Source organism: Pristis pectinata, chromosome 32 (assembly GCF_009764475.1).
Source record: "Pristis pectinata isolate sPriPec2 chromosome 32, sPriPec2.1.pri, whole genome shotgun sequence".
Taxonomy (NCBI): domain Eukaryota; kingdom Metazoa; phylum Chordata; class Chondrichthyes; order Rhinopristiformes; family Pristidae; genus Pristis; species Pristis pectinata.
The window spans coordinates 15174578-15196838 of NC_067436.1; the positions used below are offsets into that span (position 1 = coordinate 15174578).

General features: G+C 42.3%; 1 protein-coding gene across 1 annotated transcript; it reads left to right on the plus strand.

Annotated features, from left to right (window-relative positions):
• The first annotated feature begins 576 nt into the window (after positions 1-576).
• LOC127585276 (complexin-3-like) lies at positions 577-19653 on the plus strand. The gene is made up of 4 exons (XM_052042612.1): positions 577-676; positions 1227-1497; positions 12468-12555; positions 17319-19653. The coding sequence occupies exons 2-4, from the start codon at positions 1337-1339 to the stop codon at positions 17541-17543; spliced, it is 474 nt and encodes a 157-aa protein (XP_051898572.1). The 5' UTR covers positions 577-676; positions 1227-1336; the 3' UTR covers positions 17544-19653.
• Positions 19654-22261: the final 2608 nt, after the last annotated feature.

A 22261-nucleotide genomic window follows, 5' to 3' on the forward strand; every position in this document is an offset into this window, starting at 1 on the left:
ACTGCCTGAAGGCTGTAGTTTCCAAGATGTACACAAACACTGTCTAAATCTGATAATTTAAATGGAATTTTTTTCGATGCCAATTAACCATATTTTCAAAGTCGAATCTTGTGCTGTCTCTTATCATAAAGGTGGCGTGTTGTAGGCTTTTTTATTTCCAAGTTGTCGGGCCTCCTTCCCAGCAGAATGCTGCTGGTTATTCGATACACGCCTGGAGGGCATGGGGGCGGGCGTGTTTGGGGGGGAAGGAGGAAATGCGGGGATGGGGGCGTTGGGTGAGGAGGGGATGGGGGTTGGGGAAGAAGGAAATGGGGAGGGGGAAGTTGGGGTGAAGGAGGAAATGGGGGATGGGGAAAACATGGGAATATGGGAAGAATAAGGTGTGATTCGTGTAAATGTGCTTGATGGTCAGTACAGACTTGGTGGACCGAATGGCCTGTTTCCGTGTTGTATGACACTCTAGAAGGTGCGTTAGGTGCTCCCCACCTCCCTCCCCCCCCCCCCCCCCCACCGCTCGTTTGTTACACGGAGAGCAGAGTTGGTAGCAGGCTTCGTCAAAATCGCCCAGTGTCGCTGCCGGTGTGCGCGGCAATGCGGGGAAAGTGCGGAGATCAGCAAATACCCCCCGTGTTCAAACTGAGTGTGTCAGCTGGACAAAAGGCAAAACCGAACTAAGGTAACATCCACATCGAGAGCTATTTCGAGAAAGCTCATTAGGAGACGCAGCTTTATCTCAGCAGAGAAAAGAAAAGTTTTGGTTGAGATTGGATCGTGTAATGGAACTCCAGCGGTTTTAACGGAGAGGTGAGATAAAGATAACAGGTCAGGCAGCAGCTACAGAGGGAGAATAATGATATTTCAGGTCAATGGCCTTTCACCGGAACTGCGTAAAGTTGCATCAAAACAAGTTGTTGGGGTTGGGGAACAGGGTATGAAGAGCGAAAGGGGAGATCTGGCAAGGCAGAAGACAGAAGAGATCAAATGTTGAAAGGGGTGACGGTGCGAGTAAGAAAGCACAAGAAAAGGTGAATCTATAGGGGGTGTAAATGGGAGGACGAGAATCGTTATCTGAAATTATCGGACATCTGATTCACCGTTTCCTCTCGGTAGCGTGTACCTCGTGTCCAAGTCGTCAGCAGATGTAATCCAGTTTCATTAGTGGGATGGGAGAAGACTCTGGCTGCTGGAGAGGGGTGGAGATTATGGGCTGTCTTCTGTCCATTCAGCGAAGAGAGCTGTCCACATAGCGTGGTGCTGAAACTCCCTCCGACCCACTCTGCGCTGGGAGCTGTCCCTGGGTCTTGCTCCTGAAAACTGCAGCCAGCAACTTTCAGCCATGGCGTTCATGGTGAAGACCGTGGTCGGGGGGCAATTGAAGAATCTGACCGGAGGACTGGGAGGTGAGGAAAAGGGAGACGGGGAGAAGTCTGACGCCGCAGCTCAAGGCATGACGAGAGAGGAGTTTGAAGAATATCAACGGCAGCTGCTCGATGAAAAGTAAGTGAACTGTATTCTGGACTGAAGCCAAGTCTGTTAAAATCCTTGCTCCAACACCCAAGGCAGAGATACATTCATAGAAAATTGAAGCTAACAGTTAAATATCTAACTTACTGGCAGGAATATCAGGGTAACATTAACCTTTAAAACGTAAATTATTTTTCAGCTATCTGGTTTCAACGCAGTTCACATAATTCCAGTTGCAGGAGTTTTCTTAAATGTCAGAGATTAGGACGGAAAATTCTATTATCAATCTTCTGTAATCCCGTTCAATAATGGATGCCTCGTTAATTATCTGTCAGTCCTTGCATCCGTCACAATTTAAGTTAAATCACAGAGAAAAAAAGTCTTGTCTGCTAAGTGGCAAATACACTCGATTTTGAGTTTCGGTGAAAAGGTTCAGATTCCTTGAACTGATGTTGCTTCAAGATTTTTCACCGTATATCCAATCATGAGAGTGCAATTTCCTGCCAATACTCTGTCAAAAGTTGTCCATGTAAGCCAGAGTCTCCCAACTTTCTGCAAGAGAGAATCGGTCGTTCGATCACAGAATTGAAGTTAATAAGAACCGCGGTGATTTCATTGAGATGTTCAGGATTCCGGGGGGAGGGGGTGGGGGTTGAGAGATGAGGTGGAGGTTCTAGAACTAGGGGGCTACAATCTCAGGGTAAGCGTTGGATCATTAAACACAGTTTTTTTTTACGTGGATGTAACCTGGCGGGAAAGTTGACGAGACACAGTATCTGCTCTAACCTTGTCGAATGGCTATGCAGGTTCGAGGGCCCGAATAGCCTCTGGCTCTCAAGCCCTTCGAAGGAAACATTCGCTTAGTGGCAGTTTTCCCTCGTCCTCCCGCAAATTAATTTTCACTAAATGCAAGTCTCTTGGAAGCTCCCGTCGAAAATGGTCCCACCAGTTTCTTTAAGGAAGTTTCAGATCTTAACAACCCCTCGGCGTGAAGAAATTCTTTTCAACCTTCCCTGTAATTCCTTTTCCAGTTATTACAAATCTCTGTCCTGTAATTCCCACCCATCTGCCAGAAGAAGCAATTCCTCCCTTCCTGATCTATCAAAGCACCCCAGAATGTGTCTTCCGCTCTAAAGAGGACAATCCCAGCCTCAGCACGTAACCGAATCACTGCCTCACTTGCACCGCGAGCAAGTCTCTTCTGTACCCTCCCCAGAGTCTGCGGATCTTTTCTGAAAACCAAAGCATGGGCTATAAATTTCTTTCGCTGGTATATATTTTAATTGACAATTGGTATTGGTATTAGTTTATTATTGTCACATGTACCGAGGTACAATGGAATAACTTGTCTTGCATACCATTCGTACAGATCAATTCATTACAGAGTGCATTGAGGTAGTACACCGTGCATTGAGGTAGTACAGGGTAAAAACAATAACAGAATACAGAGTAAAGTGTCACAGCTATAGGGAAGTACATTGCAGGTAGACAGTAAGGTGCAAGGTCATAACAAGGTAGATTGTGAGGTCAAGAGTCCATCTCATTGTATAAGAGAACCGTTCAATAGTCTTATCACAGTGGGATAGAAGCTGTCCTTGAGCCTGGTGCTATAATGAATTCCAACTCCCAGCGTTAACACATCGTGCCGAGACAAGTCTCATTGGTTCCCAGTACTCCCGACTGCCGAAATATGCGAATGTGCAGAAGGAAAGCTAATTTTCTGACCGTTAACACCCGCACATGTGTGGCTTGTCGCCTGCTCTTGGGCGATGTTATTAAATGTCGTTCCTCCAGATTTTTTCATTAAAGATAACCAATGTTTCATTTCCGGTACAAAACGCCGAACTCCCTTTAAACCAATCCAACCAATGGTGCATGAAACAGTTTTGACACACCGTGTTTTTATTTTGCAACGTGCCTCATGGTAACCCAACATATATATCAATTATTATATGTTCTCAAAATTCATCAACAGCTACATGGGGTTTGCCATTCTAGCTATTTGTGTTTAACCTTATAACGTTGGCTTGAGTGACTAAAGGTCGTCGTGATTTTATTTATCCCGCGGTAGCATTTGAAAATAAATTCTCCATAGCTTTGTTGCGATAAAGCGCGCAAACAGAAGCGATCTATGCAATGTCTAACAAATGGAAGCCCAGGAGAAGGAGAAAGTCTTCAACAATCTCTGACCTATTTATTCCATTTAAAAATATTTAAATCTCCTTTGGCGTCATGATGGGATGTACCAAATAGTGTTCTTAAAGGAATGTTAATGGCCATATATATATAATCCCTTGGATTAACATCAGCAACGTGGATCAACAATAACACCCATCAAAAATATGATCAACGATAAATCCATTTCACGGTTGACCTCAGCGGAGTAAATGTGCTGTAATATCAACAAGAATTGAACGAGATTCACTGCTGGCGATCTGTTCCCGGGGGGAGAGTATGGGCGAAGGGGTGCTGGGTGAGATGGGAATGTGGGGGTGAGGAATGTGAGGAAAGGATTGAGTTTATCAATCTGCTTCGACTATTTGCTATTACCGTATACATCTTCCACGTTTATTGAAGGCGAGTAACCGTTCAGGCCAGGAGCCGGAAGGAGGTTGTTGTTGGTTTGATGTGGTGTGGGTGGGGAAATCTTTTAAATGTTCCCTTGTCCTATTTTTCCTAAGGGGAGCAATTCCAGCTTCTCCAATCTATCCAAGTGACGTGTTGCTTACATTGTGCCGCAGTTTCATTTCCATTACACCGTTTTTCACTGTCCTGTATACTTCCAACCACCGGCCGAATTCTGTTCAATGAATCTTCAACTGTAATAGGGTGGAGAAGGTAGTCTGTTATGAGAGCTGATCACAAGGAGACGTTTGGAGGTTATGTTTTCCGGGGATAGAGAGGGCAAACAAAAAAGAATTGAATTCAATAACGTCCGGTTGTTAAAGTCTTTAGAATTTCTAATACTTCACCCGGGAGGATTCAAAGTAAAACCTCCTCTTATTAAACTGTTATGTTGAAGAGGAAACTTGCATTTAACAGTCAATGGGGTCATGATCTAATAGGCCTGGATCCTCGCTGAGAATTGCCTGTTCCAGTTGATGAACATGCCATTTTAAAGAACAATCTCACTCACTCACTCACACACACACACACACACACACACACACACACACACACACACACACACACACACACACTTATACACACACACACACGCGCACATATATATGCGCTCTCTCTCTCTCTCTCTCTCTCTCTGTATCTTAAATGCAAAAAGCAAATTGCAAGATCTATTTATGGCCCCTTCCCTGGATATGCAGATAACCACATATTTTGATTTAAAGTATATCGTTCTAATATCAATACTTAGGTCTGCTTAATGGTTGCTAATGCTGATTGAAGTATTTCCTTCAGTACTCTGCCTTTTTAAATAACTGGGTTTAACACCTTTCTGGAAAATGAAATAAATTAATACCCATTGTTGCAAAGTTGTGTTTAAAATGGTTGAGCTTTCTGACTTTCCTAAGTTTATCAGAAGTAAGTAACTGTATTGAACCCATGGATATGATTGATGGTGAACAGTCTAACTATCCTCAACCCATAGATGTGATCAGTGCTAGTCAATTTAACTATAGTTCAACATATTTGGGTGCCACAGTGGTGCAACTAGCAGAGCTGCTGTCTCTCATCTCCAATCTTGACCCTCTAGTGCTGTCTGTGTGGAGTTTGCACATTCTCCCTGTGATCATGTGGGTCTCTTCCAGGTGTCACACAGTTACACACCACAGAATCAGTCCCTTCGGCCCAGTGACTGTATCTGATTCCACCTCCTCCTCTGGCAGTGAGTTCCAGATATCAACCACTCTGTGGGGGGGGGGGGGGGAAACCTTTCCCTTCAAATTCCCTTTAAAGATCCTTCCTCTCACCTTAAACGTCTGCCCTCTTGTTTTTGATAACTCCACCATGGGAAACAAATTCTGACTATCTACCCTCTATTTATCTATTTATGCTCCTCACAATTTTATATACTTTATCACATCTCATTCTCCTTCATCCAGAGAAAACAGACCCAGTCTATCCAATCTCTCTCTAGAATTAAAGTCCTCCAAACCAGGCAACAGCCTGCTGAATCTCCTCTGTACTCTTTCCAATGAAGCCACGACCCTCCTATAGTGTGGTGACCAGAACTTGCGCAATATTCCAAATGCAGTCTAACCAGTGTTTTGTGAAGTTGCAACATCATGTCCTAACTGTTATATTCCATGCTATGACCGTATGCCGCCTTCACCACCCTATCTACCTGTGTTGACACTTACAGGGAACATTGGACATGAGCACAAGATCTCTCTGTTCATCAATATTCTTTAGTGCCCTACCTTTTACAGTATATGTTCTACCCCTATCTGACTTCCCAAAATGCAACACCTCACACTTGTTGGGATTAAATTCCACCCACCAATGCTTCACCCAACTTTCCATCCTGCAGTAGCCTTAGACAACCTTCCTCCCTATCCACAACACCAGCAATTTTCATGTCTACTTTATTAGGAGTTTGAGGAGATTCAGTATCTCACCAAAGACTCTTACAAATTTCTATAAATGTACGGTGGAGAGCATTCTGAATGGTTGCATCACAGCCTGGTACGGAGGCTCCAATGCGCAGGATCGCAAGAGGCTGCAGAGGGTTGCAGACTCAGCCAGCACCACCATTGAGGACATCTTCAAGAGGTGGTAACTCAAGAAGGCGGCATCCATCACTAAGGACCCTCACCATCCAGGACATGCCCACTTCATGGTACTACCATCGGGGAGGAGGTACAGTAGCCTGAAGATCCACAATGATTTAGGAACAGCTTCTTCCCCTCAGCTTTCTGAACGGTCCATAAACACTACTGTGTTATTCCTTCTGTTTGCACTATTTATGTATTTTTGTAGATTTTTATGTCATTGCACTGCACTGCTGCCGCAAAACAACAAATTTCATGTTATCCGTTAGTGATAATAAATCTGATTCTAATTCTGTCATCTACAAACTTACTGATTATACATCAAAGTCATTTCTATATCACACAAACAGGGGACCCAGCACCAATTCTGGTGGGACACAATGGTTCACAGACTTCCAATCAGAAAAACACCCATCCACCACTTGTATCACCAAGCCAATTCCAGATCTAATTAGCTAACTCATCTTGGATCCTGTGCACCTTAATCTTCCTGACCAGCCTACCATGTAGGTCTTGGTCAAATGCCTTACAGAAGTCCATATAGACACAGTCTACCGCCCTGCCTTCATCAATCTTGGGGCTCTGCTTTCCTTGCACATTCCAAAGATGAGCAGGTTGGTAAGTTAACTGCCATTGCAAATTGCCCTCAGTGTGTAGATGGGTAGTTAAAGATTGGTGGGAGTTGATGGAAGTGCAGGGAGAATAAAATAAGATCAGTGTAAATGGATGCCTGATGATAGGAGTGGATTCGATGGGCTGAAGGGCCTGTTTTCATACTGTATGACTCCATGACATCAATTAATGATCGTCATTGACCAGACCAACCATATGCTACTAAGTACAGTAACTAATCATCACCACATATTGAGCTAAAATAATAAAACAATAATAAAATTACTTCATGCCGGCAAGGAAAATGTTTCATTGTCCAAATATTAGGACAATGAAATAAACAATATTTTTAAAAAACTGAGTTTAGCCAAAACATTTGTTCCCACATCAACACTGTTTCTTAAGCTTTTGAATTCTTAAGCTCGTGCTTTGAATGGCTGGAAATATTATTGTAGATGGATTGGATATAGTTTTGAGACGAAGCTTAAGCTTAATGGGATTAAAGGTTGGAGATGTCACATGGAAAACCCATCAAGGATGTATTTAAATTAGAGGAATAGGTGTGTAGTAGAGTTGAATGCTAATCTTTCGTTTTAGTCTTTCGTATCCATTTGCTTTGGGGAAATTATATGTGGGTTATAGTGGGTAACTACAGTGAAGCAGAAGATAGGATTGAACTTTATTTAAAATAATCTATAAAGGTGGTACTGACATTACACATGCCAGAGAAAGTGATCGCTGCCAGAGGAAGTGGTTGAGGCAGGTACATTAACAATATTTAAAAGACACTTGGACAGGTACATGGAGAGGGAAGATTTAGAGGGATATGGGCTAAATGCGGGCAGATAAGATGAAGAGCCTGTTTCTGTGCTGTATGACTCTATGATATAAAAAAAGACTTGTCTCTGTATGCCAGAAACATTGCAATGTTCCAGCTGTCTATTATTGGCCCTGCTCTGTATTACTAAACTTCTTGACAAGCCATAAGGGTTAAGGTTGCAAGAGGTGAGATGGGGAGAAAGAGAGGATAGCTAAGATGCTAATTTCTTTTAGCAGTGAGTCTCAAGGAATTTCTTCAAAGTTGTCATAAATGCGGACATATTGCTTCCTTCATGTCAGCCAAATGTCTCTTGTGTGGGTTTTGAAATGTCGTGCATCAACTTATTCAAGGTCTGTGAGTACAATGTCAGATGATTTAACTGGAGGGGAATGATCCATTGTGCATACTCATTGACCTGTGATGGGATTAATGACTCTTAAAGGAGCATATTGTGTTGCAAACGCAAGATAATTATTACAATTTCCTAATTACATGTCATGTGGAGCTAGAGGAGAAAGGTCATCTGTTAGAACCATAAAATGTGCTGTCTCCTTTCCAGTCCAGACATTTGAGGTAAGTACCAGTATAAGGGGCAGATTTGTGATAGCCTTCATATTCAAACACAATTTCAATGGACACATTGATTCGACCTCTCCTTCGCACTCACTGTATCTGATAGTGACAGTAATGGTGGAAGTGTTAGCCTAAGTGGTTAGCCAACTAAATTATCTTAAATATAAGCCCCTGCCTAAACTGTAATACAGCAAAACTCCAAAAATCTCAACAGTTCAACATCTGGTTCACCAGGTGATGTTTAGTGCACTCCCATACCACTCAGCCAGATCCCAGTTCCCACTATCCCTTTCAAGTTACCTGGTTTACTGGAAGGTTTATTACAGTATTGGGTAAAATCCAAATATAGTGAATTAAAGGTGTGTTGGAAATTAATAGAAATAACATCCAATAGTCCACTAAAGTCACAAGGATTATTGGAGTTTTACTGTATTGGGGAAATAGCAGATTTTGCAATAACAGATTTTTAACGTGATGGGTTGGATTGTCTAAACACACCACCCCTCGACTTCTTGCATCTCTGTCCTCCATTGTGGTTGTTCCCAGGGTTTGTATCTTCCCTCTCAGTTACTTTCTGCTCAACTCATCGCAAAACGCAGACTCACCTGGTTCTGCAGTCGGCCCTGCTAGTCAAACCAGTCACGTCCCTGGATTGGAACAGTAAACCGCTGTGTACCAAGGGATGTGTCTTGGAATAAGAGCAACAATAACCAAGAGTAAAACACTCCGCAGACATGGTTTAATGACACGATTGAAACTTTTTTTTAATAAAAAGCATTATGTAGTTTAAAATGGTTCCCCCCCCACCCCACCCCCAGAATATGCCTTTGTGAATTACTACAATGAATAAAAGTAAGTATTACTTTCTTGCACTTTAGACTACCTCGTCAGCAACTCAGCCAATTTTTTTTTGGAGTCTTAAGTGTTCTGTTGAAAAAAATGAAAACAGGAGAGAAAACTATGGGAACTTAAGTGAAAAAAAAGTGCAAGTAAGTTCTAGCTCATACCCTTGTTATCCATACAAAAAGTATTGTAGAGGTCAATTAGGTCTATGGCAAGTGTGGAGGTTGAAGCTGCCGAACCTGGTGCTGATATTCTCTCACTAGGAATGAGCCTCAAGTACAGAGCCATCAGTTATCCTTCATAGAATTCGGGAGAGCGTGAATGAGTGCCCAATACATCAACCTGTGGGTATTTAGGGAGACAAATCCATGACTGCTCTGTGCAAAAGTATTCAATTCATATAAACATTATCAATTGACAAATATGAATGAGGAGCCACCATATATATTTTTTTCTCTTTCAATCTTACATTTTGGAAGTAATTTAGATTTTCATAAAGATTTGATGGTTTGTTATTTTATGAACAGATTATTTTCTGTGAACTATAAAAGTCGCATAATTACGTCACCCCTTTTAATATTGCATTTGAAATCGGAATCCTATTTTTAAAGTTGCTAGTTAAATGATCTTTGGTGGCCAGGGGGAAGATAACATGAACTATCCTTCAGCTGAGCTTTATTTGAAATGTCCCGCAGTGCCAGTGGAGACATTTACTGTGTTATTACTGCCTGTGACCTATACATAGTTTCAGATGATGTTTCCCAGACATACACTTCCATCTGGAATATTATATCAGTAATCAAAAAGGAACTCAGCAGGTCAGGCAGCAACTGTGGAGGGAAATGGACAGTTGACGTTTCGGGTCGAGACCCTTCATCAGGAACGGCTCCAGATTCCAGTATCTGCAGTCTCTTGTGTCTCCATTGCGTTTGTAATGTTAGGGAAACAAAGGTTAGAAAACCAAATTAAATTAAACCTATCTGTGTACACATGATCTATATCCCTCCATTCCCTGCATGTTCATGTGCCTGTCTAAAGGCCTCTATCGTGTCTACTTCCACCACTATCCATGGCAGCATCTTCCAGGCACCTGTCACTGTCTGTGTTAAAAACCTTGCTCTGCACATCACCTTTAAGTTTTCCTCTCTCACTCTAAATCTATGCCCTCTAGTATTTGACATTTCTTCCCTGGGAAAAACACTCTAACTGTCCACCCTATCTATGCCTCTCATTAATTTATAAACTTCTGTCAGGTCTCCACTTAGCCTCCAAAGAAAATGATCGAAGTTTTTCAACTTCTCCTTTTAGCTCATACTCTCTACTCCAAGCAGCATCCGGGTGAACCTTTCTGTACCCACTCCAAAGCCTCCACATCCTTCCTATAATGGGGCGACCAGAGTTTCACAGGAGACAGAGGGTTGAGTAGGTGTAAATGAAAATCAAAGAACTGCACGTACAGGAAATGCTAGAAACACTCAGCAGATCAGGCATCACCTGTGAGAAGAGAAACAGAGTTAATGTTTTAGGTTGAAGGTTTATCCTTTTCACCTGTAATGTTAACTTTATTTCTCATTCCATAGATGCTGCCAAGTGCTTACAGCATTTTCTGTTTTTAGTTAATTAAATGGAGTGTTGCGTTTTCAATATCACAGCTAAAGGACAGTTTTGGTGAGATATAAAATGAAATTATGTTCAAAACAATTATTCATTGTTTAATACGTAGATATAAGAACTATTACTAAACAATATTTAAATAATAGATAAGGAAGGAAGTACTACTTTGAAATTGTGAAGATAGTTCACCAGCACGTTTGGAGTCTTTTAACAGTCAGACATGGACAAAACCTAACAATATTCCATCTCTGTATTCGGTTGGTCTTTCATTCTTCTGTGAATATTTGTTCCCAGGTAAATTGCTGTAGAAGCTGGCCAACAACACTCATTTCTGAAATGAGGAAATCTTTCCAAATCATTCCCTGACACCTTGTCAGATTTAAGTAAGGGGGTTATAAGTCTCTTGATTCAGCAACAAAAAATGAGTTGGAAGGAGAAATAGGCAATGTCAGCTGAAATACCCAATTTATGTATAATTTATGTTCTGTGTATTGTCTGTACCTACGTGCCTGTGATGCTGCTGCAAACAAGTTTTTCATTGTACCTGTACCTCACCGTACTTGTGCACATGACAATAAACTTGACTTGACAGTAAAACATACAGGAAACTAAGGTAGCCAGGTTGTGGTCTCAAGGTTGACACCGAATCCTCTTCTCCCAATACAGTTACTCACCCAACCACACGCAGACTCTCTCTCACTTTCTCATCAGTCATTCACTGACTGAGACACAGATTGCCTACATCGACTGATATAAAAAGCAAATGCAGAAAAAGTGGCATGTTGATCAGTGTTTGGAAGAGAAAAGTCTGATTAATGTCTCCAGCAAGGCTCATTGGAACATACAACACTTTCAAAGCTTTGTCTCTTTCTGGTACTTGGTCTGATGTTATAATCTACCAAACCTCCTGTAACAATCCTCATAAGTTGCCTGAAGCTTGATTGTGATGTTTTACAGCTAATCTGGCCTGTCTCTTTAAGGTACTTCTCGTATACACCCGCATGAGGTAGCATTTACAAAGACAGGAGTCCAGGTAAATGTAGCAGCTTCTAATTTCTAGTTCCAACTTGAGTCACTTTTCTTCTTATTTTTGCGTGAAATGATTCCTTATCTGTAGTGTAGTCATGACGTATCGTAGTGTTCCAATGGTCCACGTAGGAAAATGGACTTAAGGGTATCTGCACTTGCAGCAATTCCCTTCCATCACTTTCTCCCATTCCCAATTTTTTCTCTGTGCTCTTCCCATGTGGAAAGTTCTTGCCTCTTTGGGCTAAGGTAATGGCACTGGGATAGATGGAAAAAATGGATTTATTAGAATGACACCAAACTGAGAGAAACATTGAAGAGCCAAACGGTTTTTTCCCTGGAAAAGAGAGCAAATTTGATCGGGATTTTTAAAATTATGAAAGAGTTCAAACTGGGTAGCTTAAGAGGCAATGACTCCATTTGTGGGAACAATAAACTTGTAAATTCGAGGGAAATATCTTTACCCACAGAGTGTTTAGAATTGTGGTCACCAGAGGGAATAATTGAAGCAAAATCCATTGATGCATTTAACAGGATTCAAGATAAACACGAGGGAGAAAAGAACAGAGAGATAAATTGATGGAGTTAGTTTAAGAATGGAGGAGGTTCATGAGGAACCAGAGCCGTTGGTCCAAATGGCCTGTTTTGTACTATAAATGGATGCAGAAGTGTTGGGTTCTGCCCTAGGCACAATGTAACTTGTTATGGAAGATCTTCCCCACACATGTTAAAGTGTTGGACCTGCTGACTGTAGGTATCATCACTGGGTGTGTACTTAATTACAGGATGGAGCGCGATGCCAGTTTTGCTCAGAAGAAGGCAGAGCGTGCAACAATGAGGACACACTTACGAGACAAGTACAAGCTCCCGAAGGTAGGCTCACTGTTTTCACATTGATTTGAATAGTGAAATAACTTCATTCAACTTTTCTGGAGCTTATAAATGAATTCTCGTCATTGTTACTAATCAATAGTTACATAACCCATGTTTCCGACCTGTCTTTTCATCCAAGGCTCAATGAGTTGAAATCCCTTATTCTATTCTGTGATTCCGTGAACTTGTATGTTCATATTAAATTTTAATACAGACGTTAAGTACAATAGTTGGAAAGTGTAACCTGATGAATCCGATCTTTGTTAAACCATAAGGTGTGACGACAAGTGTTGGCAGTAGGTGAGGGACATCCAAGTCAAGAAAAATAAAGGCATGCATTTATATAGTGTGCAACATGATCCCAAAATGCTTCACAACTAATGAAGTCTTTTGGAAGTGTAGTCACATTGTAATACAGGAATTTAGAACATAGAACAGTACAGCACAGGAACAGGCCCTTCAGCCCATGATGTCTGTGCCGAACATGATGCCAAATTCAACTAAATCTCTTCTGCCTGCACATGATCCACATCCCTCCATTCCCTGCAAATTCATGTGTCTAACAGCTCCTTAACTGCCACTATCGTATCTCCTTCCATGACCATTCTGGCAGTCAATTTACAAAGCAAGATCCCATTAGCAGTGATGCGATAATGACCAAATTGTTTTTGTAATGTTTGTTGGATAATAAATATTGGCCAGAAGAACTCCCCACTCTCCTTAAAAATAGTCATGAATCTTTTATATCCAACTGAAAGAGGAGACAGTGTCTGGATGTAACGTCTCACTGGGACAATAGCTCCCCGACAGTGAAACACTGAGCACCAGCCAGGATTCTGTGATTGTCCATCAGGTTGAATATCAAATTCATCCCTCCAAATTTCAAGTCTACCATTCAACTACATATTGACCAGCACCACCTTATTCTCTTTGATTCCGCTGCCTTTGGTTAATTCAAATGTTTGAGCCTTGAGCACTTTTTCCTGAAATGAGTTTTTACTGGTATTTCCAGTTCTCCTGGCCTGTCTTAGTTTGAAGTTTTGGTTTCATTGTTTCATAACTTTTACACTTTGAGGAAATCTGTCGATGTTTTGTTCAAACTCCCTTACTGATACTAAAGGCAAAGTTGAAGTCCATCCGCTGTAGAACTGGGACCATTCTGTTTCCTCACCAATGTATAAGCATTCGATTCATTTTGTGATCATACTGTATACAATATTACTTGTGTACAATACAATACTTGTACAGGACAGCTACTTCCCTTCAACCATTCAGTTCATGAACCAGCCTGCACAAACCTAATCACTACCTCAGTATAGACATACTTTGACCATTTTGCATTTCAATGGACTTTGTTTTTTTTTGTTCTAACTGTGTTAAATTATTTATAATTTGTTTAATTTATGTTTTTCTTGTGAAAGTTGCGTATCTGATGCTATGTTCCTATGACACAAGTAAGTTTTTCATTGCACCTGTGCAAACGTAATTGTGCAGATGACAATAAACTCGACTTTGATTTTTGACTTTGACAATTTATTTACCCTGGAAGTTTGGTGATATTCTGTTTGTTGAGTCACTTATGCGTTTAAAATTGAAGTTACTTTGAAACTATATCCAATTCCGTCTTATAAATCAGAAGCTATAATTAGACCATTAAGGATAATCAACCATGGCTTTAAATAGAATATTTCAATAAAATATGGCGAGATCTATGATAGTTTGAAAAATTAGCATGTTAATAGACTCAAAAATCTGGAAATCTGAAATAAAAACAGAATATGAATCAGAGTCAGGTTTATTGTCACAGACATATGTCATGCAATTTGTTGTTCTGCGGCAGCAGTACAATGCATAAAAAATAAAAAATAAAAAATATGCATAAAATGCATAAAAAAAGTACAAGGCATAAAAATGACTATGTTACAAAAATAAATAAATAGCGCAAAAGAGGAATAACGAGGTAGTGTTTATGGGTTCATGGACTGTTCAGAAATCTGATGATGGAGGGGAAGAAGCTGTTCCTGAATCACTGAGTGTGGGTCTTCAGGCTCCTGTACCTCCTCCCCGATGCTGAAAACACTCAACAAATCAGGCAGTATCAGTGGAAAAGGAAACGGTTAATGGTTCAGGTCAATGATCCTTCATCAGCTCTTCAATACGAATTGTTAATTTGTTTTACCCAGATGCTGTCTGACTTGCTGAGTGTTTCCAGCATTTTCTGTTTTCTATATGTTACTAGAGGTGTGGGAGGATTCCTCTGTTATCTATCTGAATAAAGAATTAATCCAATTAAAATGGATAAACATCCTCATTAGAATGAGAAACAATGGATTTCGAGGAAATGTGATACTGATATTGCACAATGTTGATATCAACTCAATTACAATTCAGGGAAAGAAACATCATGCACCACCACATAAGTCGACTGAAATGGATGCCACATGAATTATTGTCATGGTGTGTTGTTACCAGGAAGCTGTTGTGATATCAGTGTGATTACTGTGATGCTGCAGTGACAAAGTCTCCTTCACTCTCCATTGGGGATTAATTTTTAATCTACACATCCTGGTCAATAATTATCTCAATGGTCAGTAAAACATGCTCTGCTGTTTATCACATTACTGTTTCTGGACTCTTGCTCTGCCCAAATTAACTTAATTTGCTTCAAAGTGTTCTGCGGCATCCTGAGGTTGTAAAAGACATTAAATAAATCCTTTACCATTATGGTTCCAAAATTGTCAGATGCAAAATATGTTGTGATATTAATTGCAATAGCTTTTAGATCCAACAAGAAATATGATCCGAAAGCTCATAGGTAATAAAGTCATAATTAAGCTAAAGTCATTGCCTTGAGGGAGAAGGAAATCATGACTCAGTAATTGAACAAAGAGATAAAAAAAGTTAGGTTTAATAATGCACTTAATTGGTCTGTGGGTTAATCCCAGTGCATTCACAGTTTGAATTAACTCAATGTAAACATTTAATGGGGATCTTACAGGAAGTGGAATGCAAAAGGTAGATTTAGAATATTAGTTTAAAGTAAACTGGGAGAAAGAGATCCACTCTGGATATTTGGTATCAACATCTGGCCTACCTTTCAATGTTGGGAAGAGGTGAAGAGATGTGGTAACAAGGTTTTGTTTCGGGTGAGATAAGATGGTCTGAATGGACATCCATCACTGTGGGCTTGGTCTGGCTGTGTGCTTAGGGTGAGCTCAGAGCGTTTCTAACTGAATGTCCTCATTGACTGAAACCACAGAACATCTGGTGGCAGTAAAGAGAGTTTGTGATTTCATGGAGTAATCAGATAAGATTTCATGGAGCAGCAAAAAGTCTATGAAAGATACCTGCTCCAGTCATGAGCTGAGCTTGTCCTTTTGGTTAGTTAGCATACTGAATAGACTCCTTTGCGAGAAGAAGCAGTACAGTAAACTCATTAGGGCTGTAAGTCTGTTGTTGCTCAATGATCTCTCTGATCTCTGCACTTCTTTCAGCATGCACCTTTTTATTAGCTCGATATTTGTGACTTTTCCCAATGGTTTGATTTGGTTTTCAGTGGAATTTTGGGACCCTGTCCCATCACATTGACAAATGGTTCAAATCAGAAATGCATTTCAATGTAATTAAAGTGAAAGATTCTGAACATTCCTGGCTTGATAAGAAATCTGTTTCAACCCTTCAACCAGGGCTGGGGGCAGAACTGTAAAATGAGCGTGTGGAGACTTGCTCACTTCATTCCCAGATCAGACAATGTTAATTTAAAATGGTGAAAAATGAGGGTGAATGCCTGTCAGGAGTGGGTCTTTTTAGATATGCAAATCAGGCTCTGATATCACCTGGGTTTGATTTGCTACTTTAACCTGAGACCTGTGGAGAGAGGAGACGAAAGAAACTACAGATGCTGGAATCTGTAGTCTTATTCCAGATGAAGGGTCCCAACCCAAAACGTCAACTGTCCGTTTCCCTCCATGGACGCTGCCTGACCTGCTGAGTTCCTCCAGTGCGTTGCGTGTTGCATCTGTGAAGAGGACCTTTGGTGACTTACCCTAACCCAAGAGCTGGGTGATGTCCAGCAGAGTAAGTGTTAAAACAGTTAAACAACCAAGAGTAATTGGGACCCCAGGGAAGTCCTTGGGCACCCTAACGGCCTATTTTCCACCATCTTCCCACTTGAATATGATCACCAGAACCTCTTTCCCTGTTTTCATGCAGGAAGGAACACAGGGGGAAAAGAATGTGTGAGGACAACGCAATGTGACTATCAGAAGGAACAAGGAGTTCGAGTTCCAAAGAACTATGACTCCTGTACCAATCTAACAGAGAGGATGAGTACCACCTTATTAAAAGTGTTTTAAACAATTGAAGGAGATGAGGTTTTCCTGATGTCTGCTTTGATGTACTGTTATGGGGGTGGCTGTAAGCTTCTGCGATTGAGAGTCTAATTAAAAGGTAGTCCGACACCTGCAGCAGAAACAATCTCAAGCTTGTAATTTGACCTTGAATGTTAAATGGTCCTTGTGAGGATAGTAATTTACTGGAATCAATCCCCGTTGAAGCAAAGGTTTGCTTATATGAACTATTAATAACCAAAACAATTAGTTTCTTGCTCTTCCTACAGCTGCTTATATTTCAATGTGTGTTTGTACATGAGGTCCTGGTAAATCAGATGCACTTCTAATTCTGTGGCAGCCTTCAAGTGACGTGTAATGAGCCAGGCTTCAGACAGGCAGTGTAAATTTCAATCAATGGTCTCTTCCCAACAGAATGAAATAGACGAGAACCAGATCCAACTGGCTGGTGGCGACGTGGAACTGCCAAAGGAGCTGGCCAAGATGATCGAACAGGATAACGAGGAAGAGGCTGAGAAGGACTCCTTGATGGGACAGCTCAGCAACATCCAGAACCTTGACCTTGACAGCTTGAAGGACAAGGCCCAAGCAACTCTGGAAGACTTCAAGCAAACGGCAGAGAAGTGTTGTGTCATGTGAAACAAAAAGGACAGGGACTGATTTTCACAAGGTTCACTGCGACTTAAATCAAAAATGCAAATTTGCAGCCTATTAAACACTGTTTTAAAAAGTAATGCCCCAGTGAAGGCAACGTGATAGCTGGTTAGACACAGATCTGAAGTTGTTTGCGATGCCTTGGCTGTACCATGTACGTGCCAGAGAGTGATTCTTGTCAGCTCTGACTGTTAACTGTTTCTTTTGGTATTTTAAGAGACTGAATGTGATACAGGCTTGGAATTCTGAATGTAAGCATTAACTGGAGAACAGATGCCTCTCCCATCCATAACCCCAATGATGGCTCATCTCAGTAGCAGAAATGATCATCATTAAAGTTATAGGCATGCAATAAACTTTATCGAGTTTAGCTAATTGTGTCCCAGTGTGACCAAGTGAATGGAAATTACAGTAACAATGACACAAATTCTCTTCCCACTCCATCTACTTAAAAGAAACCTGAAACAACAACAACTTCTATTCATATGGAGTCTTTAATACAGCAAATGGTTCAAGGTGGATCTCAAGATGGGCAACAGAAGGAGGTATTAGAGTCATAGAGTCAGAATCATGGAATGATACAGCACGGTCCACCGAATCCACACCAACCATCAAGCACCATGTATACAGTAGTCCTACCCTAACCCTTTTGCATCTTCCCCCATTCCCATCAACTCCTTCCCAAATTCTACCTCTCATCCTCAGGCAAGGGACAATTTACAGATGACTGGGAACTCAGTCAAAGAGCAAGGTTTCAGGTAAATTGGTTTATTATTGTCACATGTATCAAGGCACAGTAAAAAAAACTTTGATTTGCATGCCATCCATACTGATCATTTCATCACAGTGCATTGAGGTAGTACAAGGGAAAACAATAACAGGGTGCAGAATAAAGTGTTACAGCTACAGAGAAAGTGCAGTGCAGGCAGACAATTAGGTGCAAGGTTGTAACGAGGTAGATTGTGAGGTCAAGAGTACATCCTATCATTCTAGGGGGCTAGTCTTATCAATAATCTCAACACAGTGGGATGGAAGCTGTCCTTGAGCCTGGTGGTATGTGCTTTCAGGCTTTTACATCTTCTGCCCAATGGGAGAGGGGAGAAGAGAGAATATCCGGTGTGGGTGGGGGTCTTTGATTATGTTGGCTGCTTTACCGAGGCAGCGAGAAGTATAGACAAGAGTCCATGGAGGGGAGGCTGGTTTCCATGATGCGCTGGGCTGTGTCCACAACTCTATGCAGTTTCTTGCGGTCTTGGGCAGAGCAGTTGCCGTACCAAGCCGCGATGTATCCGGATAGGATGCTTTCTATGGTGCATCGATAAAAATTTGGTGATGGTCAAAGGGGACATGCCAAATTTCTTTAGCCTCCTGAGGAAGTAGAGGGAGCACCTTAGAGGATAAACAGGGGGTGGGAATCCAAAACCTGGGGCCTCGGGAGCTAAAATTCCTGTGAATTGCCTTGTTTCATTTTGCTATGTCAAAGCTGCTGTATAAATGCAAGTTGTTGTTGTTGCTGTGTAAGCCTAGGTAATGAGCATTGTTAAAGTGTTTGACCTGAAGATCGTGTGTTAGAGCTGTTCAAATCCAAGCCTGAATCCTCTTGGCATCACAAATGACGACGGTTACGGATGTCCTGGAATTACATGAGAGCGAATATCATCTCTCTCTCTCTCTCTCTTGCTCTCTCACTTTCTCTCTCTCTCCTCCCCCCCTCACTTCCCCTCTCTGTCTGTCTGTTTCTCCCACTTTGTCCTTGTCTCCCCCACCTCTCTTTCTCATCTATACAAACAGCATTTCTTTCTCTATCCATTTCTCCCTCTTTCTCACCTTTCTCTCTCTCTCCTTTTCCCTCTCTCCCCCTCTCTCCCCCTCTCTCCCCTCCCCTCTCTCCCATTCCCCCTCTCTCCCCTTTCCCCCTCCCTACCCTCTCTCCCCCCTCTCCCCCTCCACCCCTCTACCCCCCTCTCTACCCCCCTCTCCCTCCCCTCTCTCCCCCTCTCCCCCATTTCTCTCCCCCTCCCCCTCTCTCCCCCCTCCCTCCCCCTCTCTCCCCCCTCCCTCCCCCTCTCTCCCCCTCTCTCCCCCCTTCTCTCCCTTTCCTTCTCTCCCTTTTCACCTTCTTGCTTTCTCATTCTTTCACTTTCTCTCTTTATGTTTTTTATATCTCATAGAAGGAGGCCATTCAGCCCATTGAGTCCCTGCCTCTGTGATCACTCCAACCATTTCCTTTCCCCCACATATTTCCTGTGACCGATACTCTCTCACATACCCATCAACTGCCCCCTTATTCTCTTGCCATCCACCTACATTAAGGGGCAATTTACGTTGGCCAATTAACCTCCCAGCACATCTTTGGGCTTTGGAAGGAAGCCAGAGCACCCAGGGGAGTCCACACAGTCACAGGGAGACTGTGCAAACTCCACACAGACAGCACCAGAGGTCAGGATTGAACTTAGGACTCTGCAGCAGTGTGGCATTGTGCTGCCTACTTGCTCTCAATCTCATTCACTCTCTTTCTCATTCTTTCTTACCCCGTCTTGTGCCCCCTTCCCCCTCTCACCCTCCCTGGCCCCTTTCCCTCTCTCGCCCACTTCCCTCTCGCCCCTCCTTCCCTCTCTCGCTTCCCCCCTTGCCCCCCTCCCTCTCTTGTGCCCCCTTCCCTCCCTCGCCCCCTTCCCTCGCCCCTTCCCTCGCCCCCTTCCCTCTCACCCCTCCTTCCCTCTCTCGCTTCCCCCCCTTGCCCTCCTCCCTTTCTTGTGCCCCCTTCCCTCCCTCGCGCCCTTCCCTCCCTTCCCTCTTGCCTCCCCTTCCCTCTCTCGCTCCCCCATCCCTTGCTCCCCTCTCTCGCCCCTCCCTCCCTTGCCCCCTTCTCTCTCTCGCCCCCCCTTCCCTCCCTCGTCCCCTTCCCTCTCTTGCCTCCCTCTCTCTCCCTCTCCTCCTCTTCTTACTTTATCACTCAGCTGAGCAAACAGGTTCTGACATTTCTGTGTGTTTCCAATATTGCAGGTTTTCTTGTTTTAATCAACGCTCTTAAAGCATTGTTATTAATGCCAAACCAATGTATTTATGCACAGAAGTTAGAGTAACAATATCAAAGATTTCATATCTGTATTTTCATTATATTTGTTTCTTTGTTTTTATATGTGTTAAGCTATTTTAGCTGTTTAAAGTACAGAGTAGTCATTACCCTGATCTTTACTTTATGTAAGCTTGTAAGATATGAATGAAAAGGGTTAAGGGGATATCAAACCTGCTGAATCCAACCTTCACTGTTCCTGCTGCATTTAGAATTAACAGTTAGCAGTAAATGCTCCATAAAATGACCCATTTTCCCCAGGTTGTATTCCAACTCTTCAGAATCAGAATCAGATTTATTATCACTGACTTAAATGATGTGAAATTTGCGGCAGCAGTACAGTGCAAAGGCATAATTACTATAAGTTACAAAAATTAGTAAATATTGCAAAAAAAGGAATAACGAGGTAGTTATTTGCATGTAATCTGACCATAACCCTTCAGTGTTCAATTATGCCCAGCGTTTTTCACCTTTTTTGCCATCTCCATGTAGGACCATCAGACTTGCCTCCTTTCCCGAAGCCACGAGCACCTCAGTTGTTCACTTTCCTGGTGTCGGAAGCCTTCTGGTGATCAGAGGTTGGCGGGAGGTTCACCCAATGAAAGTGGATGGGTGGAGCGACCCTGACTCCATTTTTTCCCTTGTCCCTGTCCATGAACAGGCATTCGACAGCAGACCTCACTGAACAGCAGTCAGGAGCAGGAACCCTTGATTTTCCCCACTCATCCTAACCCAGGGATCAGGGACACGGGGCTGGGGTTTTGTGGACAGATGACATTCATTGGTGTTCACAGTGCTTGTAGTATAAATGTGTCAATTATCCTTCAGTAGGGCTCAGAAAGGCCTGTGTCTGTAACTGTTCTCCCTGTGGTCCGGACACCTCCGTAATTGCTCAGTAAACCACTTTTTCAATAAAGGATTCAAAGCCATCGACTTGCATATGCATCACTTTCTTGCTGGTGTGCCGCACGCTGGGTTTACTGTTTAAACACAACTTGACAATGGGCCACCCCACCTGCATCAGTAAACTGCATCTCTCTCTCCGTCTCTCTGTCTCTCTCTCTCTGACTGTCTCTCTTGATCTCTCTCTTTCTCTGTCTCTGTCTGTCTTTATCTGTCTGTCTGTGTTTGTCTGTCCCTATCTCTCTGTCTCTCTGTCTCTGTCTCTGTCTGACTCTCTGTCTCTTGTCTCTCTCTGTCTCTATCTGTCTCTGTCTCTCTCTCTATCTCTGTCTCCGTCTGTCTGTCTGTCTCTCTCTGTCTCTCTCCTTCACTTCCACTCTTTCTTTTCCTCCCTCTGACTTTCTTTCTCTTTTTAACTCTCTCCCTGTGTCCCTCTGTCTTTCTCTCTTGTGCTCTCTCTCCCCACTCAGACTAAGTCATGCTATGTGAACTTGTTCCTTCCACCCAATAGAAGGAATGATCTTGTTTGTCTCATGCGTACGAGACAACCCTGGAACGGTAAGAGTCTGGATCCAAGGGCATTTCTATGGATGGCTCAGATAATGAACCTCAAAACTAGTGAAACAATTTATCACCTCCCAGAGATTCATGATGAGTAAGCCAAGTGATAGGTCATGTTAGCATCGTTGTTCAGTATAGGACTAGCATAAAGAGACCTGGGTGA